This window comes from Melanostigma gelatinosum (assembly GCF_949748355.1).
Source record: "Melanostigma gelatinosum genome assembly, chromosome: 20".
Classification (NCBI taxonomy): Eukaryota; Metazoa; Chordata; class Actinopteri; order Perciformes; family Zoarcidae; genus Melanostigma; species Melanostigma gelatinosum.
Genome location: NC_136653.1, coordinates 18,827,626 through 18,854,172, shown reverse-complemented (window position 1 = coordinate 18,854,172; position 26,547 = coordinate 18,827,626). Strand labels below are relative to the sequence as shown.

At 45.1% G+C, this 26,547-nt stretch overlaps 1 protein-coding gene across 2 annotated transcripts; it reads left to right on the top strand.

The window, feature by feature from the left end:
- The first annotated feature begins 883 nt into the window (after positions 1–883).
- epc1a (enhancer of polycomb homolog 1 a) lies at positions 884–25,867 on the top strand. Of its 2 annotated transcripts, XM_079292109.1 has the most exons (15): positions 884–968; positions 1,670–1,781; positions 10,136–10,295; positions 12,376–12,521; positions 12,990–13,196; positions 13,453–13,601; positions 15,132–15,285; positions 16,359–16,517; positions 16,702–16,791; positions 16,997–17,145; positions 18,369–18,787; positions 22,583–22,704; positions 22,971–23,112; positions 23,393–23,792; positions 24,312–25,867. In XM_079292109.1, exons 3-15 carry the CDS (start codon positions 10,196–10,198, stop codon positions 24,382–24,384), a joined length of 2,310 nt encoding a protein of 769 aa, XP_079148235.1. In that variant the 5' UTR covers positions 884–968; positions 1,670–1,781; positions 10,136–10,195; the 3' UTR covers positions 24,385–25,867. The 2 variants fall into 2 exon arrangements, with proteins under 2 accessions (XP_079148235.1, XP_079148234.1); XM_079292108.1 differs by lacking the exons at positions 884–968; positions 1,670–1,781 and adding an exon at positions 3,418–3,781.
- Positions 25,868–26,547: the final 680 nt, after the last annotated feature.

Here is a 26,547-nt window from a genome sequence, read left to right as displayed (position 1 = left end):
AGTCGTGTAAGCGCAGAGAAATAATGGGATGTTCAAATCAAAATGGATATTAGGGTTTTTTGTTTTTTTCACTGCCTACAGATGGCTGCTGATGACCTTGCTGGGAGAGTTGAGCAAAGCGATATTAATCATAGCGATGCCTCCTCCACTCCCGGAGTCACTGGGCAGGCGTGCATGCAGCTCTAACAGCCAGTGGGAGGTGGTGGTGGAGCATCAGAGAAAATGACTCCATATGCTTCCACCATGCAGCATTCTCTTTCATCTGTGTCTGATCAAGAAGAATGTGGGGTGCAAATAGCTTCCGAGTAGGCAGCCCTGCGACATGTGAAGTGGCAGAGGTGGTGTGTGTGGGGGGGGAACTGAAGACAGTTACATGACAAATAGCCACTAGCTGCATCTCATCACTTGTTCTTAGAGTGGTTTAAAAAAACTAGTATATTTTAATCTATTATTATTGTATTATAATTGTATTAAAATGAGTATTACTATAATTACTATTATTAATATTATAACGTTAATTGTATTATTATAATTATATTATTATTGTATTATTATTATTATTGTATTATTATTATTTTTCATTAGTGGGTGGGCGGGGGGACCAGTGAGCTCATCCTCCACGAGCTCTCCACAGGTGATTGGTGGCTTTCACTCTCCAATCACAATTCGCCTGCAAAGTGGCTCGGTGGTCAGTTTGGGTCTTTTTTTTATTTTTGGTGGAAGTAACCTCAGCGAACTATACAAGTTTACCGTCAGCGACAGGATAACACGTTCTCTGCCCGTATCTTTTGTCTCCAGCGTCCTCTCACGGTCGACTTCACCGCACTTTTCAAAAGATTAAACATTTAAAAATCCTCTTGAGAGGCGTCCTGAAGGGAGCTAACCAGCGTTAGCATTGGGGCTAGCATGACAACCAGAAGAAGGACTGCCATCATCCTCCTCCTCTTCTGTGGCTTTGCTAGCAGCAGGTAAGTTGCAACTCCTGTTCAGGCTAGTTTCCCTTGCGGGGAATCGAGAGAGACGCCTTTCAATTGCGGCAAAGCTCAAATTAAACTGTTGCCCAGCCTGTCCGCACACTGTTAGCTTAGGCTGGTAAATGGCGCAGGGTCAGGGTAAGCTAACGTTAGCCGCATGTCAGCTAGCCTCGGTGTCGCTGTGCAAAGCAAACACAGCTGTGTCTGATCTGTGGGCTCGAAAGGGGGGAATACAAACCCGTTAAAAGCTACTTTGTAATCGGCTTCGTAGCGTTTCATGGTCCACATAATACGCTGAGACCATTTCTGACTCTTTTCTGTGTCGTGTCTCTGTACTCTTCGATATATAGATTTGTACTGATGTGGACTCTTGTGATTATTAAAGACAGGCTTAAAGGCTCCCTGGAGTAAATTCATACCATCGTTTGAATTGACTAAAGAACATGTGTGCACGTGAGAACGCTCGTGTGTGTGTTGTAGGTAATCGTCAAATCCTGCTCCATATTTTCTGACCAGCGATCCCAAATATTTCAGTTTATGAATATAATGAATGCCCAGCAGAGAAGAAAATTAAGAACGTGGCAATAATTTGCTGACCCACTGTGCATCTCTGTGGCTAATAAATCTCATTAATCATGTAATTAGACCCTGTTAATCACGTGTTTCACAGTTTTTATTGTGACTCTGTTTCACAGGTCTCCATTATGGTCTGCAGCTGTGAGCCTCCCAAATGGATGATGATCACGTCGGTCTTCCACATCTGTATGACGCACTCATGCCTGCAGGATATCTCACCAACGCCTACAGGTTATTTTGCATTTCTTGTCTCTCTCCTTCTGTGTTGATATGACTATATCAAGTATTATTTACATATCTCGTACCCTAACAAAGTAAAGATCAGGGTCCACCTTAAATATGTCTGCACACTGAAACATCTTTAATGAGGCTTGCTCTTGGTCCGCAAGGAGGAGGTTTGGCATGAGTGAGCTTCCATATCAGTTCTTAATGAATATACTTAATAATTAGGCCTATTATCTGAAGCATGCAGCTCTGAACTGTTCTATTGAAGTGGCAGTTATTGCCCGTGTGTGTGTGTGTAACTCTTTGGCGTACCATATGCTGAGAAACCAAATATCAAGAGTGTGTCCCGAATTCATACTTAGCCCCTCTTTTTGGGCCACATTTAAATCAAACATTCAACCTTGTGTTAAGATGTTCAGTAGCTGTTTGCAGACAAAAAACAAATTTTCTTCTCATTTTGTTGACTTAGATTGTGGTGTTAAACATTTCTGCCACAACACGTCGCCTTGAGCGATTCACAAATTAGCTTTGGAGGTTGCTTACATGTCTCATCGAAGAGGCTACGGCAGCAGAAGAAGACTACTTTACAAAGAAGAAGACTGGGATGACGCAACACTTAAATGACAGATTTCTCCTGCTTGAGAAGGGGTAAATTCAAGGATCTATCCTGCGCTTGTTGTGGTCATAACATCAACATAAGGACCATTTGAAAACAATAACATCGTAGCATGCTGTTTATGGCCAGGATCGTTGTCGAGAGAGCATCAGTGATTTTATGTATAGAGTGCTTGAGTGTGTTTTTGCATCTTGCAAAGCATCGTTTTATCAATTTTAGTAAGCGTGTCGTAATTTTCCGTCAGCATGGACGACTGCTCAAGGGATAGCTCAAAGAAATGAACTCAAAATGTAAACAACTTTAAATTTGTCATAATCAAACATCACATATACTCACGAAAGTCACTAAATTTGTATTTATTGCCCAACTATTTAATTACATTGTTTAAAGGTGCATTTATGTATGTGTTAAAAATGTATATTGATGGCACAGTTGTGGGGTTGGGAATGTTTTGACTCGGTTTATAAATCTTGAGGCATAAACAGATAAAAAAGTTAACTTCTAATTGCATGTTAGTGGTTATTCCACAGGGTGGCGCTGTTTGCCAAATAATTGAATCTGAAGCAGAACAGGTGTCCTATTTTTGGTTGCACATTAATTCTAAAAAGCTCGACAGAAGTTATAAATTGTGTGTTAAAAAACAGTCGGAAAACCTTTTATGAATGTGTTTTTACCTGAAATATGAGCTTTTTTTATCTTTGTCCTGTGACAGACACGTCTGCAGTTATTTTTAACATTTTTTTACATAGATAACAAATTATGTTTTGAGTACGTCAGCATCATCCAAAAATGAGAACATCCCGAAGTTCACATCCCTTCATCAGCATCCAGCACCTCGCCCCCACCGTCGGTCCTCCCTCCCTCCTTACCCACTACCCCAAGGGTCTCGCGAGCGCGCACGCGTGCGAAACTGCGTGGGAATGGCTGGTTTGTGTGATCGAGGGGGTTGGGCCGCTTGGAGCGAGCTGGAGGAGCTGCATGAGTTTGTAATGTCCGCCATGTTGGCCATGGCGTATTGAACCGGGGAGGAACAGCGGAGCCTACGAAAAAAAGAGACCGACAGAGAGCGACCGAGACCCGGGCCTGCCCGGCTCTGTTCGCGCTGCTACGGACCTCAATCGACCGGCTGACTCCTGGAGACCGTCACAGATTCATCCATGAGAACTCGAAGCAGACCTGCTGTTATTTCTAGCAGATCGAATAGATTCATGCTCCATCTTTTATTATAAAAAATAAAATGAGTAAATTGTCGTTTCGGGCTCGGGCGCTGGATGCTAGTAAGCCTCTACCCGTCTTCCGCTGCGAGGATTTGCCAGACCTGCACGAATATGCCTCGATCAACCGGGCGGTGCCGCAGATGCCGACTGGGATGGAAAAAGAGGAGGAATCGGTATGTTTTTTTTTTTTTCCATTGCTGCCCGACTGATGGCGGATCTCTTTGGCCCGTGTATTCGCATATGATGGGGCGCCACTATGTTGCCTGCGCAAGCTTGTGCAAAATGGCCGCCATTTCTGTCTCTTTTTTTTTTTCTTTTTTTTTCTCGCGCACACGACGGATCTCGACGAAATACTGCATATTACGAGCCCGCTCCGCCGCGGTGGTCGTCGCGAGGTCGCGGCGGTGCGATATTTAACTCGCGAGCCGTGTTGTGTCTGCTCGTTTGGCGTGAAATCGCGGCCCGAAAGGCACAAAGCCGAGTCACGTGACTTGCATCTGTTCCACCATTTTGTTGACTTTCTCTTTGGTTAAAAAAGGCAAAGCGGGAGTAGAGGCCTCGGTACGTGGTGTACTTTCCGCGAGTGAGTGCCAGGGGGAGACAGTGAGCCCCCCCACCACCCCAAAGCCCGGTTTGACAGCTAGGTGTTGCGTGTTGACAGCTCCGCTCTGCCATGTGTGCTACACACTGTCTGCAGAGAGAGAGAGAAGGGGTGGAAATATCTTGCATATCCTGCAGGACTGAACAGTGTCATGGGAGCATAATGCGTTTTGACATGCATGGTAGTGTTATCCTAGAGACTGCTGCATTCCTGCTTTTTCAGCGTGACACCTGTATTGACTGTGGCCACATTTAAAGTGTATTTATTAATGAAAACAGACTTCAAAGGCACCATTACAGATCAAGTGTGTGGGTCGTAAACAGTTGTGAGTGTAGTGAATTTATCTTAGCATGTTTACACATTGCTGTGAAGTTGTCGTGCAGGATGTTGTTTAGAACTAAGACCATATGGATGTTTGGATTGTCATTAAGAGCCATAGTTTACTCACTTATCAGGTATTTGTTTTGGGTAATATTTATGTTATTTGAGCTTGTGGACCCTCTTGTGCTACTTTATCCCAGCTTGTTTACACCTGTGCATAGCAGGTTATTTACTCACGTTTAACTATAGAAATGAGACAGACTATCATGTACGTCATACATGTACAACCCATTTAAAACACAGCTTGTCAAGTTGGCTGCAGCTCAGATATAGCAATATTGAATTCTCAGCATGGGTCAAACTCTGTGACTTATTCTGCAGAGCACGCGGTCGCACGCTAACGTCTACACCTTTTACCTGATCTGCTTTTAGATTTGTTACATTATTTATAGATGCATGTTGTCGTTACTCAATAGCATGTTACAGTTGGACAGAACTCATTAACGTCTAGTGTATCAGTAGGAGAGCCCTCTATGCCGCCGAGATGCCTCAGCAGACACAAACACTAGGAAAGCGCACACACGGGCCCCCCGCAGAGTCAGCAGAAATCCTGCCCCCCCTGCGGGCCCTCCTCCCCACCTACTGTACACACACACACAGCGGCATTACATAACAGAGTGACGGTAGAGGTAAAGAGGACAGTTTTACGACGAGGCTGTGCGTGGCTGAGCTCCCTGACCCACATCCTGTCAGGCAACAATGGAGTCTCGCTGTGCCGAGCTTGGCAGACTGACCACATGCTGACCTGAGAATATTTTTTGATTTAAGAAGCGAGGAAACACGCATAATTATCTTGATGACGGGCTGGCATTGAGAGACGCACACACAGGAAGCAATATGTTTTTGTAACCCAGGTTGTCCATATCGGGGCAGTTTTATGAGCGATAAGCTGATCTTTGTTTTGGCTCATTTGAATCACCAAAAATAAGTTTGTATGTCTGCCTCATCAGTATTCACAGCATCAAACCTGACAGAAATAATTAACCTCTAAAAGCATAATTTGTGCGCGATTAGTAGTTGCAACGGAACTGGAAACATTGCACTTCATTCATTAGTAATGTGTGTCCTGCGCAGCATAAAACAACTGTCCTGCTGTGCTCCCCTATGGCTTTCAACAGACGTCACATGTGGACGTGCTGTGTTTTTAAGGCCGTGCGTTTTCAGTGCCATGTAGAAGCAGCAGATTAAATTCATGACGGTGGCCAGCAGGAACGTTGTGTCCCATCGCCTAATCAGGGAGTCTGTGGTTGTTACATTTGCACTGATGGTTGGATATGGAGATGAATCAAATCCTGTTCACAAGGGTCAAATAGACAATGGCCGACTCATTAAAGTCTCATCGTTTGCACAAGAAGAAACAAACAAGGGAGCTCATAAAGAAGTACGTCGTTTGCATAATAAATTGCGAGTAAAGATTAGAAAACACGGAGAAGATGAATCCTGTTTCGCTCAGATTCTCTCGCCATATTCTTTGATAACGAGGGAAAAGTGTGCGTACGTGTTGAGGTGCCGTAGATAATTAATTTGTCTCGGTACTGAAAATAAAAAGAACGTGTCACAATGACCACACAAGCTTTTGAAGGAACACACCCTCTCTGCAGTTGTATGGCTCTTCTGCACCAAACTGCGGTGTTGCATGCTTTGCTTCTTAGATAATTCTGGTGTTTTGTGGTGGTTTATTAGAGGCCATGTTTGTTTCATTGCATCCATCGCTGTGCTTTAATGGATGTTAGGTGGGGGTGTATGCCTTGCTCAAGTCTTCCTCTCCTTCCTCTGGTTGCTGAAAACACCTGCTGGAGGCCACGCTTTTGTTCAAGTAGTCATATTTTTCTTGAACATTTAATGTAAAGGAACGCGTGGTGCTGTGAAAGAAAAAATAGATTTTCATTTGTCTCTCTCTCTTTATATCTGTGGCCATGGCAGAAAGCAGCACTCTGAAGTCTCCGCAGTCCCAGATCCTTTTGTGTGGAAAGAACAAGAGAACTGTAGGTTTTGATATTTCCTGGGGTGAGAAGCAGAGCAGGTAGGAGCTAGGCTGACTCTGACTGAGGGGTTTCAGCATTCGTGCCCGCTGTCTGCCGTTAACAGCCATCATTATCATCCAGTTGGGTTTTCTCTTCACGTGTCCTCCAACTCTTGCCTCTTTACGTATTTATTATACAGAATACAGTCGACTCGGTGCTTCTGATACAAACGTTCAGTCGTGATATGTGAACTTTAAACTCTGATTAAAACAGACAGTTGCAAGAGGTCCTATAAATACCCAGTTCCCTTTTCCCATGTGCCATTCTCAAAAGCCCCGTTATCCCTGCTCACCCAATTCTTCGGCAGAGGAAATCCCAGGCTGTGAACCTTTTGGTTGTGAGGATCACAGCTGCAAAAGATCAGGATATCTTGGAGTCTGAGGCAGCTCAGCGGAGCCACGCTAGATATCCTCTACAGACGCGTGCGAAGGCAACTCGGGGTCGGGCTCAGGTTTAATTGGTTCCTCTCGCTCACTTTTAATGCCGCTTCTCTAACTCTCAAAGCTCAGGTTTCATCAGCATGTCAGACAGTGGGGGCGCTTGTTGAGGATGTGTTTGACAAGTTACTCGGGAGAACAGACCCAGCGCCGCGTTGGTTAAGCGCTGGTTCATAAAGTGTACATGAGGTCAGGTCACATCGGCTGACGACTCCTTGAAGCGACGTCCTTGTGTTTGCCAGCGTCTGCTTGTCATCGGAGCCCTGTAACTAGTGGCGCTGAGTAATGGTGCGTACAATATTTATGAAGAAACGTATTTTACATTTGGACTTTTAGAAATACGGTTAGTTTCCTCTGGATGCTCTGGTTTCCTTCCCACAGTTTGAGGTTAGGTGAATTGGAGATTTAAAATGAAAGTGTGAATGGTTGCATGTCTCCGTGTTTTACTGCACAATGTAATTAAGCAAAATCAGAGGTATTATTTAGATGTCCACATTTCCATTTCTACTTATAACTGTCTTTATCAACAGCTCTTCTATACCAACACACAACTATTATATGTACGTGTCAATAAAATGTTAAATGTTTTTCTATTTCAAGACACGACTCCCTTCAGTGTAGCTTTTGCTTGCAATCATTGGTTAAGACTGGCAGTATGCTCCAAATATAATAGGTTTTTATGTGTTCTCAGCTGTTAAACGGCAACTAAGCGCTTGGGGAACAGCAAGAATGCTAGACAGTGTGTTTTGCCACATTTAAAGTTGAGCGAAGCCGAGTTCTGGGGACGGAGAAACCACAGCTTCTGCTGTTTCAGACCAAGCGGATTCGACTGGCTAAGTAAAGAGTTGTTAACTGTAGCATCACACCACACTGGTGGCTCAGTGCAGGTTATTGTGTATTTATGGGCAGTGAATAAGGCTGTGCGGGGAAAAAAAAGTTTCATCAAGCTTGGCTGGATTGTCTGCACACACTGCAACAATCAAAGCCAAATACAGCACAAAACTTGTGATCTGCTTGTGTGAACATGCCAAATTCAGCCGTGGTTTGAGGAGCTCTTCAGCTTTCCGTGGTGACAAATTACCAGGGATCTGTGAATAGATGGCAAGTTGTTTGTGGCACGTGTAAGTTCACATCCCAACGTCGTTCTAGAGCCACTAACGAGTAGGCAGTGTGTGATGGATGTTCCCTGAATCCTCTCGTGCGATCACTTTCACTTTAAGGATAACTTGACAATGGTGTGGCCAACGCAATAAGCTGTTTTCTTTGTGTATTGGTTGTAGAGCGTGCACAGTGAATGGCTTGTTGATACGTTTACCAGGGGCAGATGGTTTGGCTCTGGACACATGCTGTGTCCCTTCATGCCAGCTCACAGCTCTGATATGGTTCTCCTGTTACTCCACTCAGAGCTCCCCCTGGCTTTGCATCCCACTTAAGGCCCTAACCACTTAAACGCCCACCAAAGTGCGGAAGTGTGTCCAACGGTTTTCATGTAATAACAATTAGCCGCTCACATCCGTGGTTTTGGCCACAATTGCGATGTCTTTGAATACTGACCCACATCTCAAAATCCTCCCCAAAAAAACTGTGAAACAAGTGTGTAATGTGTAAAATGAGTAGGCGCCCTGTTAAAATCCTTGTTGGAGCAGGATGGGCCATCTGTTGCATCAACCGCCGAGAGAAGGCCTGCAAAGAGACTTCACTACAGAGTCGGCATACATTTGTAATAAGCTGCAATATTTGTGATGCTGAAAGTACTTCTTCACTTATATTCTAGCCAATCCATTTTTTAAGCGACTGTACTGTGAAAACATTCTGTGCCTGATGAGTTCCTGCAGAGCTGCCAAGTTAAAGTTCCAGATTTGCCGCTGGAGAAATATTTGATCCCGTGACTCAGAAAAGAAATCCGTCCCAGAAGATGCTGTTGCACATTCTGTCTTAACTTTGTGACCGGCTCTCGCTGTGAGTCGCCGCAAAACGAAAACAGTGAGTCACTGTTGTGATAGTAGGGTTACCCGTGCAGGGCTCAGAATGACGTGTTTTCCAGAGAGCGCATGCTTTGAAGTACTACTACTCCGACTGAATCTCACCTCTTTGTACTCTTATTGGATTGACACACCGGTGCACTTGCTCCTTGTATCTCAGCGTGTTGTGTTCAGCACCCCGAATCCTACACCATTCTTCTACCGGTGACTCATTTCTCCTGAGGTACGGCGTTGAGAACTGTGATGTTATGACAAATAGTATGTTCTGCTAGACAAGCCAAGACAAATGAGAGATACAGTTGAAAAATCAGCTAGAAAAAGGCAGGAAACATTGGAAGATGATCAGCAAAAGGAACTGAAAAGGATTTAGGCTGCTACGTGACTGTGACAGCCCGATCCTGTTTTGGAAATGCGTTTTTGGGATAATTGCCAGCATGTTTTGTACTCATTGTAATGGGCAAGCTATAATTCCCATTACAAAAAAAACAGCTCCAAAAAAAGGGGAAATGTTGTTTTTCTATTTTTTACACATTGTACAACTATTTCACCATCGCCTCTGGAACATATTGTGCTAATAAATTATCCAGCGAGTGTAATGAGAGTTTGAGATTGTAATCGCTCCTCTTGTGAGCTGTCATTTGTGATTGTGCTGAGGCTTGTGACCTCAAGATCCTCTGCCACAAGCCACGTTAATTAACCCTCTAAGCCTGTGCTGCTCAATCCCGTATGTTGATATTGGTAACTTGGAAAATCTGCTGGTTTTGTGGTTGTTAATCCTGTCTGAAAGTTCCTGTATTCACTTTATCTAGAAACAAATAAAAAATGTCATAAACGCTGTATTTTTTCACCAGCTAAATCAATCTTGCTCATTTCTATTCCAGTTACACACCACCATACTTATGTTAGGATGCATCGAATATTTGATTATGTATGAAAAGCAGTTTGGGCCTAAATGTGATATTCACTTTGCTTTGTTCGTGTGATCACGTCTGGGAGAAAAAGAACGGCACACAACTAACTCAAGACGACAGTTTAACTTCTGCAGAGCTCCTTAGATTGAAGACAGTCTATTGTAAACAGCTGTTTTCTCTCTCTCTTCCAGGAGCACCATCTCCAGCGGGCCATCTCAGCGCAGCAGGTATACGGCGAGAAGCGAGACAACATGGTCATCCCCGTCCCCGAGGCAGAGCGCAACATCACACACTACGAGTCCCTCTACCCCGGGGAGTTCAAGATGCCAAAGCAGCTTATTCACATACAGCGTGAGTAGCGGCCCGCTCGCAAACAGGATTATCCTCTTAGCTGTGTTAGTGGTCTGTCAGCACGTGGTGATGTTGCCGTTCGGATGATGCCGGGTGTGTCTGATGCGGGTTTACGCCGCTGATTGAGAGAGATTTGTATAAGTTTGGGGTTTTGTGGAGCTGTTCGTTGTTATTGTGAATGTCAGTCCGGATTTTCTGCTGAATACGCAGGCCTCATTTATGTCAGATCATGTGCTAAAAACATTTGTCATGCAGCAGGTTATATGTGGACACTAAATATCACAACCACATGTGGGAAATCGCACACAGCGGTGTTGCAGACTTCACGTGGGGAAGGCACATCTGTCTTGACACGCGCTGTGTGTTACATTGAGATGGTTGTCGTCCCCAGAGGGTCTCGCAGCAGATGTGTGGATTCAGAAAATGTTTAAAAGCATTGGCGGCGCTCTGCATGGGTGATACAAATTAGGGGTCAGTAGGTTATCGGTTGAGACTGCAGGAGGAATTTCACTGACGCTACGCTCCATTCAAAATTGAATTTGACAGGTTTGCACCGGTGAAATGAAGTGCTGTCACACATCCCTCTGTGCTGTGTTTGCGGTCTTTGAAAACCTGGTTTGTTTTTTGGTTCCTACAATGACTTGATTATATCTGGAGGAGAGAAAAGGCATTTTGTTTGCTTTGCTGTGTACTGCAGCCGTTAGGTGCACTGTGTTTGAATTAGCAAAGTGAACCTGAGGGAAGTTTTCAGCTCAGTGTTTCTGTTATCTAACAGATTAAATATGGGGCGGTGTGAAGGAATGCTGCATACCTTTCCAAATGCTTCAGGGTTTGAAGTTAATGTGATTATTACGTTGGCGCCAAGATGGGGACACTGCAGTCAACCCATGTGTTTTCTGTCCAGAAAGGATTACAACAGACTGCCACTTCCTGCATTTTACTAGACCACTATGTTCCAGGCTACGGCTTGAGATTAGTGCTGGGTGGTATGACCAAAAATTTGTATGCTTTTCTTGTCATATGCAGTGCCTTGAGCAAATGCCTCTTCAAGCGATGTCTGACCCTTTGGCTTCACTGTTTCACTCGCACTAACGTTACCGGTTGACGGCCTCGAATCCGACGGCCGTCGTCACACTCTTGGTATTCCAACTCGTGTTTTCTGCTGAGGTGATGGAGTAAGTTGCTCGTGTTGACCAGCGGCAACAAAACCTCTCCCAGCTGTTAAGACTGTTGTGCTACCGGGCTGGCTAGCGAGCTATACCCAGCATGCCGTTCGGCGGTGTAATTTTATAAATATACAATTATTAGTGTTACACATTGTTTATTTGTCACAAACTGTTGTGTCGTGGTGTTTTTCCCTGTTAAAGAGCGTTAGTTGTTGGTTATTAATTGTTGTTATAACCATGATTAGGGGTCCCTGTCAATACAGTTAAGACAACTAGCGCCGACTGTTGCGCTCTAAGCGGCGAACAATATACTTAGCTGCCTGTTGAAGAGTGACAGCAGTTGTTTCGGCTATGCACCGGTATGACGGTGTGTGAAAAATGAATATCATACGGGAAATATTTACTAAGTGGTTGGTTAAGTTCCCAGCCTGGATGCTGGTGTTTGTCCTGAAGCACTGCTTCATTGAGTTGCTGAAGGCACAGAACCAAACACTAGCACAGTGCTTTACTGCTTTGTCATCATGAATTAGTGTTTGATGTCTTTAACAAAGTTTGGCAGTAGTTTAAGACAAAAGCATCTGCATTTCATACTCCATGGCTTGTGTTTTCCAGACTTTGGTAGATCATATTTGCTGTTGAAACACTTAAGGTTCCTAATCTGACGTCAAATCCAACACATACTGCATACTGTGGCTTTTTTCTTCTCCGCTGAGTTACGAAATATGTTTAGTATCCATCAATATGTCATCATGATTTAATAATACGTCTTGAAGTTCATGCACAGTGCAGCCGGCTCAAGCAGTGTTTACTGAAGCGATGAAGCGTCCTGTTCAGTCCTGTTCCTGGCGATGCCTGTGAGTGAATGCGTCTGTGTCCGTCTCCTCAGTGACCAACTCTTCTTCTCCGTCTCACAGCTTTCAGTTTGGACACAGAGCAGCCGGACTACGACCTAGATTCCGAGGATGAGACGTTTGTGAATAAGCTGAAGAAGAAAATGGAAATCACAGCCCTGCAGTTTGAAGAAATGATCGACCGACTGGAGAAAGGCAGCGGACAGCAGGTACTGTGTGGGGAGAAATACTGGTTTGCTTAGTATTGGCACAAACACATCTCTGGCTTTACTCTTCCACATAATAGATAAGCCTACTGAGTTAGGCTGTGCTTTATTAAATACTGGTTCTTACCCTGTCATTTAGTAACTTGATCGGTCATTGCATGAGTCCTTGGGTTTCTTTAACAGTTAAGGAAGGGTACTGTGTTTTCTACTCCAAGCTACTGCGTTAAGTTGTTGTCATCGCTGACGAATGACTGGGCTGCTTAAATCCATACTGTCAAACTTAGAAGTATGAGTTTATGACATGTGCCTGAAGGCAACAAGACTCCACCACACTGCTGAATGCCAAAAACGCCACTTTTTGTTGTGTTTTTTGGCTGTTTGAAATGACTGCAGCATGTTAAAAGCCCCATGGTTTCTCTCCGTGTTTTGTTGTGGCCACTGACTCGGGGTCTGTCCTTTGTTGCTCCGCAGCTCGTCAGTCTCCAGCAGGCCAAACTGCTGCTGAAGGACGACGACGAGCTGATCAAGGAGGTGTTTGACTACTGGAGCCGCAAGAGGAAAACCAGCAAGGGTAGCTCCTTCATCCCCAACGTCAAGCAGGAGAAGAGGGACGGCTCTAGCACCAGCGACCCCTATGTGGCCTTCCGCCGACGGACGGAGAAGATGCAGACCAGGAAGGTAGGAATCTGTGGCTGTGACGTTTGCATGCAAATGATGGCTTCTAGCTGGCCTGGTAGTTGTAAACTGTTCTTTTATTTAAAAGGGCAGTGCTGTTTTTATCCATTGTGGGACAATTATCACCAAAGAGCTGTACCTCCTGAGTTTAAAAAAACAATTGACAGCCTCTGTAACTTTGTGTCTGGAAAAAAAAGTTGTGGTATAAATGGGAGCACATCCTGGCTTTATGTGTGAATCATCGCTGTTCCATTTCCAGAATCGAAAGAACGACGAGGCATCGTATGAGAAGATGCTGAAGCTGCGCAGGGACCTGAGCCGAGCTGTCACCATCCTGGAGATGATCAAGAGGAGGGAAAAGAGCAAGAGGGAACTGCTGCACCTCACACTGGAGATCGTGGAGAAGAGGTAAGGACGAGCAGCGGGGGAAATTGGCCCCCGGAGAGAGTTCGGCAGTGGCTGTTAGGGTTGTCTGCACCGCATCAACTCGCTCGTTAGGCGAGTAGCTGCTATTGGGAGGCTTTTTCACCGGGATTTCTGGTGCAGGAGTATGCTAAATGCATTGTGTGTATAAGATGGCACATGTTCATGAACAGATATGTTTTTTGGGGATAATGTGCTGCCGGGCTCTGGTTCTCTCCAGCAGTGTTTTGTGATCTGTTCTGAAAAGGCTTCGACACTAATTGTTTATCTCCCGAAAGCCTGAAAAGGTGACGATGTCAGCCCTTTACTACGTGCGGTGTTTTGGATGGCTTATGTGGTTAACCTTCATGTTTGATCAGGCTTTTGTTTACTCGCCAAGTCCAAATCCCAAGTAGAGGCCATTAGGAGATTGATAGTGTCAAGTCCCCCCCCCCCCCCCCCCCCCCCAAATATATTCTGTAGAGTCAGGCCTCACTGCTCGTGTTAATTGGGGCCACAGTCATGTACGCTGTTTTGCATGCATTATGAATTTTGAGCTCGCTGTTTTATTCAGTCATGTCAGGAGCAGATTAGCTCATTGACTTCTCTGCGGCTGCTAGAATTCTTTTCCCAGTCTGTTGCGAAGCACGCTAGATTGTTTGTATTTGCTGTGTTCGTTTATCTTTTTCTTTGCCGAGCTCCTCTTTGAATTGTTCTTTTGTTTCCCCCCGTTGAGCCTTTGCGATCCATCCAAACATGACGTGTGGATGGAATGAATTTGCTCTGAAAGCAGCTGTCAGTGTGAGCTTAAATTGGAGCCTTCTCCTTGAAGTGCTTTTGATTTGTAGTGACATTTCAATTTCCTCTGGTTATCCCGGTCTGGTTCCAGCCTGCGCATCGCTGCCAGTGTTCACTCCTAGATTGGACCACTCCACTCTCAATAGGTGGTTTCTCTGGCCCACTTCATGATATCATGTAGCGTGACCCAGGTGTGCTGCATAGCGTGTGGAGTCTGCACTGTGTTTTGCTGAAGTTGAGGTTCTTTTGTCTGTTGGCCACGGCTGTATGGTGTTTTCAAATATGCAATAATTAGCAGGACTACTGCAGTGCGAAACTTAGTGCAGTAAATGTCAATAAATAACTGACATGTTGGTTGGGAAACAGCTGCGATTCTCTTTTTATTACTGATCAGTCTCGGTTGTTTTTGGGATGAATAAAGTCGTTGTTTAGTGTTTACTTTGACAGAACTAGGATAATGAATTTACAACAAGAACACTTTCCAAAAGCACTTCAATAATGCCTTTTAATTTGCTGGTCTGAAGTAAGACTTAGCCATTCCTCTGAATCAATTGCTCTGTTTGTAATGCATGAGTCCATTTTTAAGTATTTTAATTAGTGCTGGCTGTACTGGGACTTCTGGGACCTGTTCCTCTGAAGTGGTTCAATTTAACCAAAAAAGAATCCCTGAATCCTTTCTGCGGTTGGTTTGAGAATCTGCCCCCTGACCGCCTCTACCCTTTGCTCTCTTTCCGTCAGGAATGGAATGCCCGACTTCGGCAGCGAGGTGATGGCAGAGGCACTTGCACAGCGGGCTTTGGTGAAGCCCGTCTACACCATCCCCATCATCCCCCCGTCCAGCAGTAACCAGTACAGACACCAGGACCACTCGGATATGAAGGACTACAAGAAAGTAAGGCCGTCTACATTCACAGCACACTGGCTTCCTCCTGATACCGTCGGGAACAAGATGGAAATAAACGATTTCCGTCCTTTGCCGCGCTTGATGAGCGAGAAAATGTTATTGACTTTGTTCACTTGAGTCTATTCACACGTTGTTGATGGCTGAAGCGGTGCGCTGTACATGCAACACGGACTCAAAAGAGATCCTGACATTTTCATTGGTAAAAAGGTGCATGCTTTAAAATGGCAACCTGGTATACATTCCTGAAAGTCATTGCCTGTTTGGGAGCATGGAACTGTTGTGTTTCACTCTTTGGCGCACACTGGTAATCACAGTGATGTCATTGAGGCGGTAGGGTACGTACTTAAAGTGCTGACTCCTTCAAACCCACAACATTTAATGTAAGGCTAAGTTGCCATATGCTCGGACAATGTAGCACTTCATTACCCGGCAGTGTTGTGAACTCCGTGTCACCTCTTCTCTTTATAACTTCATAAGCTCCAGTGTCCAACAACCCTTCCCCTCCCCTGCAGGGAGGCAACTATTCCCCCCTTTTTTCCGCTTCCTTGTGCCCCACCAGCTGGTTGACTTTTCCCTTTTGTTTACAGACGCTCATTTTTCGGTTTAACCCCGCCCCCCCCCCCCCCCCCTCACCACACTAACCCCCACGTCTTCCGCTGATTTTACACAGCAGTCGTGCGCCGGAGAGTCCCTGCCTCTCTGTTTGCTTTGTCCGCTACGTCTCAGGGCTGAATGGGATCTGACTAATCCTAGTGGAGTTGGAGTCTGTTCAGACAGGGAGGGGTCGTCCCAGTGGGGAAGTTGGGGTGAACGGTGGCACGGGGTGGATTGAGAGGGGGGGGGGGCAGCCATCTGGCTCGGCAGCGGCATCTGGCACATGCTGCCATCTGCATATCAATGCCTCCTTTACTCGCGCCCGCTTCCACACGCTCTCCGCTCGTGCGTAGACCACCAACGCTGGACTGCCGCCGACGGTGTTGCTTTGCATCTTGAAATGCCTTTTCTAAATTACGCAGACTGTAGTATAAGCATTAAGCCCGGTTTCCCTCCACTCCTCACAGCCGGAGAAGACGGAGGCGGTACGAACCAAAAGGAAATATGAAAAGAAGCCCAAGATCCCTCCTCTGTCGGCGCCTCAACATTCAGGGCCCTCTGTGTTCAATCCCAAGGACCTCAACCAGTACGACTTCCCCAGCTCAGACGAGGAACCCTTCTCACAGGTAACGTGATGCCATCAGTCTTTTCTCTGTAGCTTTCATGCGGATGCTTATATTAAACATAGACAGCCAATGTTGACTGTTCTTAAGCAACTAGATTTCCCGGTCGGCTCGTAATTTGCTGACCGGTGTACAGAAAGGTGTGGTCCAAGTTGTCTCATCTATTTCCGTTGTTTGTATTGTACAGATCCATTCAGGTTCCTCCGAGGCAGAAGAGGAGAATGACCCAGATGGCTGCTATGCGTTCAGGAGGAAGGCCGGCTGTCAGTACTACGCTGTGAGTGCCCTCCTGTGACTCCCCTGCTTCTATTTATAGAGCCATTAGCCAGGCCGGCCAGTCTGGCTGTTAGTCTTCCACACCCTGCTTGACAAAACAATGCAATAATAAAGCCTCGCCTGTTCTCTGTTCTATCTTTCTCTGTTCTTAATTTAATGTGACTTCCTTTTCTCTCGTTCTGCTTCTCCTCTTCACCTTCCTTCAGTCTCGTCCGGACCAGAGTGGCAACTGGCCCTGGGTCAGCCCGTCGAAGGGTGGGCTCGGAGACCCGCGCTTCCGCTACTGTCTCACCTCGCTGAACATGCCGCGGCGCTGCATAGGTCTGGCACGGCGACGCGTGGGCAGAGGGGGCAGGTGAGTTCAGTCCGTTTTAGGTTTTTCAGAGATTTCATCCGTGATGTTTGGATTCAAGAGGATTCTTTCCAAGTCGTGGTAATTTGACTACATCGGAAAGCTTTTAATCCGGTAGATCTTCTGGCGATGTAAAGCGCAAGTGTGAAATGTTCACACAGCACATACTTCATGCATTCATATGCATGAAAACCTACAAACTCAGTGAAGAAAATGAAGTCTGGGAACATATTAAATGAAATGTGTGTAGGAATGCTGCCAGCACCAATGCAGAGAGGGAAATGAGCCAAGTGTTGGCTGTAGCTGCTGAGGTTGTTTACCATACCGGCTCTTTGGCAGCTTCCCAGCGATCACTTGGCGGGCACATTCTATTATGAATATCAAGCTGGCTGGTGGAATGATGAACATGACACTCCCATTTTGGGATTCACCCGTCACTGCGAACCTCGAGACGAATCGGAGAACTTGGCTTCCGCCGAGTTTAAAACCTGCAAAATGTGCCGCAAGCTTTGTCTCGTATCTCCTCGGTAATTACACGGGACGATTGAATGAAGCACACCGACCGGAGGAGTTAGCCAGCGGCGTCCACGGGGCCAGGTGTTAGGAGGAGACCGACTGGGTTAGGCCATATCTGTTTCACAGGCGTCCGCCACGAGATTAGATGTTCTGTTTCTGTCTGCGATCAACCTCATCGCCCGAGGGACCCGTCTAGCTCTGAATTTTAAAAAGTCTTCTTCTACACGATGTGCTCTTATGATAGCAATCCTTGATCATGTTGGAGAACATGGAGCTTGCTATGTTTATTTGCCTGTGCAATGTTGGTACCAGCCTCGAGCCAAAATAAAAGGACAAAAGAACATTTTACAGCTGTTTTTTGGAGCTGTAAAATAGAAACGCTGTCTCTGTTTTTCTGGATTTTAAGCGTTACAGCTGCGCGACTAAACTTTGACTCTTCAGTTTTATAAGTGTTCTGCTGTGTACTCGTGGCAGAGCTGCATGTTTTTGTCCTGTTGTCTTTTGTGCAATAGCCAGCTATAGTCTGTTCCGGCTCACTGGACATCCTAATTACACGAATGTTCTATTGGATGGCCACTCTCGTCCAAGACCTCAGTCATAACCTAAGGATGTTGTAATGTACTGATAATCACCACAGCATGGTTTTCCATTGTATGACTCAAAAGCTCAGCAATGGGGATTTGTTCTGATGTGTTTTTGTTTTCTTTCAGGATCTTGTTGGACCGAGCTCACACAGATCTAGACAGCATCAAGCTGGACTCGGACCCGGAGCCCGAACCGCTCGCCTCGCCACTTCCAAGGTCTCCGCTCCGCAACGCCAACGCCAGTACCTCAGAAACCAATACCTCGGCCCCAACCAGCTCCCCCCGCCTCCCCTCCTCTTCATCACCCTTGTCGTCGTCGTCATCGCCAACACCTATGGACCTCAGCCAGATTCTTTTGAACATTAAATGTTGCCGCTGGAGGCACTTCAGACCACGGACGCTATCCCATCACCCCTTGGGTGGAGGAGACTTGTCTCGCAGAGGATTTAGGGATTTTAGCCGGACTGTGTCAGGACTAACCCGGACCCTGTCTGGAGGAGCCAGCTCCCAGAACCGCACCGGCCCGGCCGCCACGCCTGTCCACGGTGAGTCAGCCGTCTCCTCCGTCATGCTGCTCAGCGTGTTCTTTTGCATCTTTGGCTTTGTACGTCTTAAAAGTGTACGGCTAAATATTTTCATTGGTGGAACAGATGGATTTGTTGCAGTATTGCGTTGCAAGCAAAAGGTGTCTTGGCATCACAAGGAGCCAATTTAATACAGTTTTGATAAGCTGTCATTTTACAAGGTTAGTGATTCTGGCAGTGACTTCTGGGGGTAAAAGCTGTCCAGCGTCAGCCGGATGATAGGCTTGCCTTTTATTTGTGGAGGTGTGTGGCGTGGCAACTATGTTGCTCCACTGTCTCTGCTCCCTGAGTTTTGGTTGCCGATGGCTCAGGAGAGGTTTCACACGTGTGTGTGTGTGTGTGTGTGGCCGCTTAATCTGTTTCGTGTCGAGACAGCATCAGATAGTTCCTAAATCGTGTTGCTGGAGGCAGTGTTGCTGTGTTCCTGCTTGGACTACATATAGCGTCTGTGGGTGTTATATCAACGGCTATGAACCAATCGGATTGCTTCATTTTTAGCTCCCTGATTGTTTAGAGCTCAACCAGAAGCTGTGACAGGCAATGCTGCCCGCTGTAACAATTAGAGGATCCTCTCTGTAGCCTGCGTGGTGTGCATGGGGAGGGCTGTAATTGGAAAAACTCTCTATGCATAAAATGATGTGAGGTGCTGTTTTTAATTTAAATTTTATGAAAAAGTTGGACATGAAAGCCAGCTCAGTGTTGTGTAGCTGAGGCTCGCTGCTGCCGCTGCTCTTGTGTGACACGTTCTGATGAGACACCTCAAAGGTAGATGTTGCTGGTGAATCACTCAAACCCCTCTCTCCACATCAACATGCATTCATTCCTTTCTCATGTGGGGGAGTCCATTAGAAATGGTATGAATAGATTCATGAGACTTGCTGGACTGAGTCTGGACTGGTTGGGCTGGCTCAATGATAGAAAATCAAACAAATAAGGGATATGATTTAGTCCAACAATACGCCCCGTGTTATTTCCTACATTCCTTGAACATATAGGGTCGAGGAAAGATGAGAAGGAGAGGAAGGACTTAGGAAGAGACAACAGTTGCCACTTAGTACTTCCGGGTCATTTCACCGTCTTTTTTTGTTTCTGTCAGTTGGATTTTGCAAGAATGAAAGTTACATGTTGTGGAATCTAAAGAATAATTTGTGGTATGTTTCTGTTGCTGTAAAGCTTTTTTTTACTTTGTAACTGCAGTGTGCAGAACAATGTTATTATTTAAACATACTGCTAACCTTAAACGTAGTGAAAGTAGTGGCCCAGTTTTAAAATACGTGTGTAAGGAATATCTTATTTTGTGATTGGTGCCTGTATTTTGTGAAAGAATGAAATGGTTGCCACCTTGAGGGTTATTTTGGTCGTTAAAGTGGAATGAGGTTAAAACATAGTAGTTGTAGAGTGTGCCCACAGCACCGAGGTATGAGTGGGCGTTGCTCTGTTTTGGTGTTTTTCTAGACAAATCTAATCTCGGCACATATATAATAATGTAATTTCCTCCTTTAGTTGAAACACAGGCTGTTCTTTCATGCTTCTGTTTGGTCCTCCATGTTAACAAAACACTGGCTCGTAGTCAAAACGTCTGCTGTGAACAAGTGCTTTTTTACACACCTTATTTTGAATTTTAAACAGTTTACTGAGGTTTAATACCCAGTCATGATACTGATCCCATTTTAAAACCTCATATTGTGCAGATGTGCACATTTTGTAGTTCTGTCCTCGTTAGTTTATGGCTTGAGCCTCCGAGTTCTTGCTGTTGCTGATCGTGAAATACAATCTTCACATGAAAAATGTGCCACTATTAGGGCTGCACAATTACGGCCAAAAGGATAATCTCATTTATTTTTGGTCAATATTGACAACACCATTATTCATCACCATTATAGGGACAACATATTTTTACTGTGCTTTCATATTTACATGAACGGAGCACTTCCATGCTGTTACATTCCTGCTAATGTACAAATTAGGGCTGGGCGATAAATCGATTTAATCGATTAATTCGAATGTGTGCTTTAAGGCGATGTGTTTTATTGAAAATCGAGAAAATCGCCCCCACTCCTCCCCCCCGTTGGGTTCCCGTAGTTGAGTGCGCGCGCATTGTTTACAAACGAAAACAATGGCGGCCAGCAGTGAAGCTCTCGTTCTTAAGAGAGGGAAGAATGTGTCTTCGGTGGTCTGGAAATGGTTCGGGTTCATGTCATCTGACACCGAACAAACAGCACCACGATGTAAGGTCTGTCTAAAAGCTATTGCTACAAAATCAAGCAGCACAACAAATTTAATGCAGCACCTCAAACAGAGGCATGCCGCCGAGTGGGAGAAGCGTTGCGCCCTGAGCAGGGAGCAGGACCGCGGGAGCACAAGCGATGCCGTCTTCCTGGCAAAAAATATTTAGAAAAAACATGCACTACTGTTTAATACTGTTGGTTATGTTGTGAATGCACTTGATTTTGTTTACATGCACTTATTTACTGTGCAAAATATGTTATGTTGATGTTAGATCAGATGTTGCACTTTTGAAAATGTGAATGTTAAAGGGTCACATACATTTTATTTCATGCTGTGTTTGTATCAGTGTATTCAGTTAGAAAAGCTTAGTGTAAAAAGTTACATTTGCACAGTTGTTTACAATGGAAGGCTACTATTTAATGCCATTTAATGTTATGTTTAATTTAATTTTATATTTAAATGATTCAGGGAAACAAAAGAGTGACCAAATACTTTTTGTATACTACAGGCACCTTTCTACAATGTTCAGGTTTTGTTTGCACTTTATTTTTATCAACCTACGAGGGAAAATCATCACAAAATAAAATAAAAAAATGTTTTCAACAGCTTCTGTCATCTGCAAAAATTTGTGGGGGAAAAAATCGATTTAAATCGTGAATCGGATTTTTTGTAAAAAAATCGGAGATTTTTTTTTTAGGCCATATCGCCCAGCCCTAGTACAAATATATGCATTAAAATAAGACTTCATATAAGGTTGGCTGTTACTTAATAAGCTCTTGATTTGATATGCGATTGGAGCATGCATATTAAACAATTAATAAATAGATAGATATGTACTTTATTTATCCCCAGGGGGATTATGACGGATTATTTGTGCAGTCAGGTAGAATACCTCGTATCACCGGGCAGATCTGGGTGAAAGCTGAACAGTCAGGCCTCAGGAGTGTTACCCGCTGTGTGTCTGTGACTTTGTGTTTGACGAGCCTTCAAACTGGACTTCTAGCTCTTGAGTTATTCTGCAACACGCCCACATCTACTAGACCCTCGAGTCTCTGCCTGAAAGCCCACTGAGGTGTCGCTTTTGTGTACGCACAAAAGAAAATCAATTTGTGTCAGTGGCTGCGTTCTTTTTTTTTTTTTTTTTTTCTTTTTTTTTTTTTCTTTTTTTTTTTGACAAGCATCCTGGGAGCATGTTGATAAGGAGCGCTGTTTCAGGTCCTAAAGTTTCTTACGTCATTAAATAGAGGTGGTCCTGTCTTAAAAGGCTGCCAGCTTTACGACTGTTTTAGTCTATGTTTCAGAGGTTTATCTTCCTTCTGACCAAACGTAAATGCTTGATAAAAAGATTCATATTTGCACAAAGAATAAGCCGCTGTTAGCTTTAATACAAGTCCTTGCATTGGCTGTATAGAATCCCTCCAAATATGATACCCTACCTGTTGGGTCTGTTGTCAGCGTGCGTCTCAGAGCGACTGAACCGCACAGTCCATGTTTTTGACCGGTGCGTCTTCACCTCCCTGTCCACAGTGTTCACGGCAGAGCAGTACCAGCAGCACCGGGAGCAGCTGGCCGTCATGCAGAAACAGCAGCAGGAGCAGAGCCAACAGCAGCTACAAGCCAACAACCCTGCAGCAACTACCAACACACAGGTCAGTCGTACGAGAGGTCAGCTGTTTGTATCGTGTTGTGGACTCCTCGCACGTGCTTTTATGAGCCAGAGTTCTCCCAATATGGAAGTCATTTACAGTTCACCCCTAGGAAATGGGAAACATCCTCATTCCCACCAGCGGTATTAATCCACCGGCTCATTTCCTGTCTGGCAGCATAAGTGCTGACTCTGTGGTTTCAGCCGTTTTCATACAGGTCAGGTCTTTTGGCACGGGGCCCTCATGCTTTCTCCCTGGTGTCCGTTTAGGCACTCGCGTCCAAGACGTTGGACCAGGCCAGCGCCCAGTTCGCTGCGTCGGCACTCGTCACCACCGACCAGCTGCTGGCCTTCAAGTCCAAAGAGGAGCTGGTGCTGGCAGGTGGAGTCAACGGGGTCCTGACGGGTTCAGGTGAGTGTCGCTCATTTTAGTAATCGCACCGCACGAGTGTTTGCTTTTGTCGTGGTGCTCCGTGGAGAAGGAAGATCTTCAGTCTGTCTGTACTGAAAGAAAGGGAAAGAAAGTGCTCACATGAAACGTATTTCTTTTTTTCGGTAGTCTCTAAAAATCCTTTAAATGAAACAATCCGTCTTTGTGTGCTGTGCTGTGGAACCAGTGTCGCCAAAGAAAAAGGTTCATATGAACGTGCAGCTTGCTGTGGTTTCATGGTTTTCATCTTCTCTCTGTCCAGGTGTTTTCAAAGGCTTGCATCTCTCCAGCAGCACCGCGGCCCTCCACCAGACCAACCAGTCGACGCACACCACCACCACCTCCACGGCTCCCGCTTTCCTCCAGCCCTCCTCCAACTCGGCCACCCCTTCGCCCGCCAACGCCGTCCCCACCTCCCTCACCTCCAGCGCCCACGCAGCAGCAGCGCTGGGGATCCTGGGATGCAGCGCCGCCACCGCCACCACTCAGGTCCTCATCGGGAACAACATCTGTCTGAGCGTGCCGTCGGCCGCCAGCCTGGCCGGACGCCACATTCCCCGGACCCTCGGCAACGTGCCACCTTCTGCCTTAAAGCTGTCGGCCACCACCAACCTGCAGATGCCCAAAGTCTCTGGAGCATCGTCCATGGACATGGGCTCACGGTGAGGAAATGACAAAAGAGATCTTTGATTTGAATGACTTCCTGCTGACGCAGCACAAACAGACGTTAATAGTTTACACTGGAAACCAAAGCTGCACAGACTTAAAGCCTCCGCACAGAAGTGGGCGATCAGACGATGGTTCCTTACGGCATCGTCTCTAACAACGCCTTCATGTTCCAGACACAGCAGAAAACACACACTTTTAAAGAAATATGCAGAGAAGATAACTTTATTGTAACTTAATCTTGTTGACGATCAGATTACCTTTTTGTGTAATGTTTGTTTTGTGGATGAGCAACAGTTAAGCCTTTGCATCGACATACAGTCCGTGGTTTAGGTGTTCAGTTGGATCTTGGATCTAAATGTCTGCCAGAGAGAACTGAGAACCCACATGAATGAGCCTGAAAGAAGAGCTCGCAGCATGTTCCGTCAGTAGAGATCTGTTGGCTGAGATCTAGGACAGTTAGAGAGACAAAAAAAACATCCGCTTTAATCTCGGCGCTCCTCTCTCCCCCACAGGGATAATCACGACGAAGACAAGCCAGCACTGAACAGTATAGCGGACAACACAGTGGCCATGGAGGTGACGTAGTAGCGGAGCGGTGCAGAGTCCCCTCTCGGTGCTGTGCATCGGAGCATCGGGAATGCAAAAGGGACAGTAGGACTCTGACGGACGATTCGCATACTTTTTAAAAGCGCTTTTTTTTTGTTTAAAGTAAAATATTGACATCTGTAAATTATGAATATGGCAAAATTAGTATCTGTACAGTATCTACATATTTGTAATATCCCCCTTGTATATATATTACTTGAATACAGAACTGTCCATTTGTGATGTTTTGCACTTGGGAGTCCAACTTTTAAAGGAGGCAAAGAAAAGAAAAAAAAGTAAAGCCAAGTGACTTGTGGCGCGTGTGAGAGATGTGTGAGTTGTATAGAGAAGAGTTTTATCACATGTGCATGGTGCGGAGCCTGCTGTTTTTATCTATTTATTGTGCTGTGTTTACAGTTCCTTTTGTTTCTGCTTTGTTTTTGTTTTTTATTTGTACACTGTACCTTTGTTGGTTCCTGTGCTGTAGTAAATGTTAGGTAGCTACGGACTCCTGGGTATTTTTGTATAGTGTGAACACAAAGCAGGTCCCCCACACACTCACACACACACGTTTATTTTGGGTCCCTGTGCTTCTCTCTGTGGATCATGTGAAAATCGATGGTGACACACATAGGAGGAGGAAGAGGAGGATGAAGAGGAGGCAGTGCTCCCCTCTTCGTGGGAGCTTCCATTAACATTGTCCCAAACACAAGTAACAACACGGGGGTGAAGTCTCTTCCCAGAAGCCTCTGCTGCTTCTGATTAAAGCACTATTTTTTGTGATGTTTTTTTTTTTTTGGTCATGATTTTGATAAATATTAATGCTGCTTTTGTATCGTTTGTTTTTAAAGGGGTTGTTCTTCATTTTTTTTCATGCAAGCGGAGTCCCCTAAATATCCGTTTTATCCCACGAACATTTTTGTAAAACAAAAATTCAGTTATTTTTGTATTTTTCTTTTCTTGTGGTAAACTTGATTGTAAGCTTTTCGTTCATTGAAAGACTTCATTCTTTTGTTCGTTCGTGACTTGTTCATGCATCGGTGACGAGGGAGGTGAATGGGCAGTAATCGCTGTACGTGTTTCATCATTCCAGTTTTATTAACAAAAAATCAGGGGGCGGAGGGGTGGCGGTAAAAAAAACAAAAACAGAATGTCAGTTATCTCCCCTCTCTTCCCCCTTTTTCTTTACTTTCTTTTTTCTTTGAAAAAAAATAATCTCCAGACGGCTGCAAGGCCAAAAAAACCACAAGTATTGGGTGCCTTCCTTTGGGGAATTCTATGTACTCTCTTCTGTGAAGAGTTAGGCACAAAGGCAGCATTACTTAGTAGTGCTTCTCGTCTTTGTCACAATCTGAATGCCCAGTCCAATGGCAGGATATATCCTTGAGGTTTACTTGTCCCACCTGGAGGCTGAAAAGACTAAAAAACAAAAAAATGTGACGAAACTCTCACTAAAATAAGACAATAAAGCCCAGGGCATTAAATGTGAATCATCTGGAGTCTGTGTCATTTATATGTGTGTGTGTGTGTGTGTCTTAACTCCTGTACCCATCTGAGGTTTCTCTCTCCACCTTATTATTCACCTTCTTGCTGAGTTACACCAAACATACATACAGCACTTTCGAGTTAAATGGAAGATCAGACTTTTTCTACGCGCACAAAACTCTTATTTCTCATTTAGTTCACACATTTGTTAAAATCTGTGAGTGAGTGAGCACTAATGCTGACTTAGGCTGACCACAATACTAGAAAATAACAAAACACACTGCCAGGAATCCTCAATGAGAACTTGATATTAAAATCGCTCGCTGTAGTGATGCAGCATGAGGCGGGTTGTCTCGCTGCTGACTGATGTCTCTTACGCTGCCGGAGCTCCAGCGAGGCTAAATTGGAACACTTGGAGTAATTTGGCCTCTAATGGAAAAGTCTTTGCAGCCGAGTTGTGACAGGGAATTAGTGTGTGTGTGTGTGTTGTTTTGTTCTTCCGGAGACACTGATGCTGTCACCTCCAAAGGTCACGAATTAACTTTCTATCCTTTTGGAAACTGAAGAATAACAATAGTTTTTTCTGGGGGATTATGTGCCGAACTAGCCAGCTATAGTGGTTTCTCCCAGTCTAGTCTTTATGCTAAGCTAAGCTAACCGACTGCTGGTTCCAGCTTT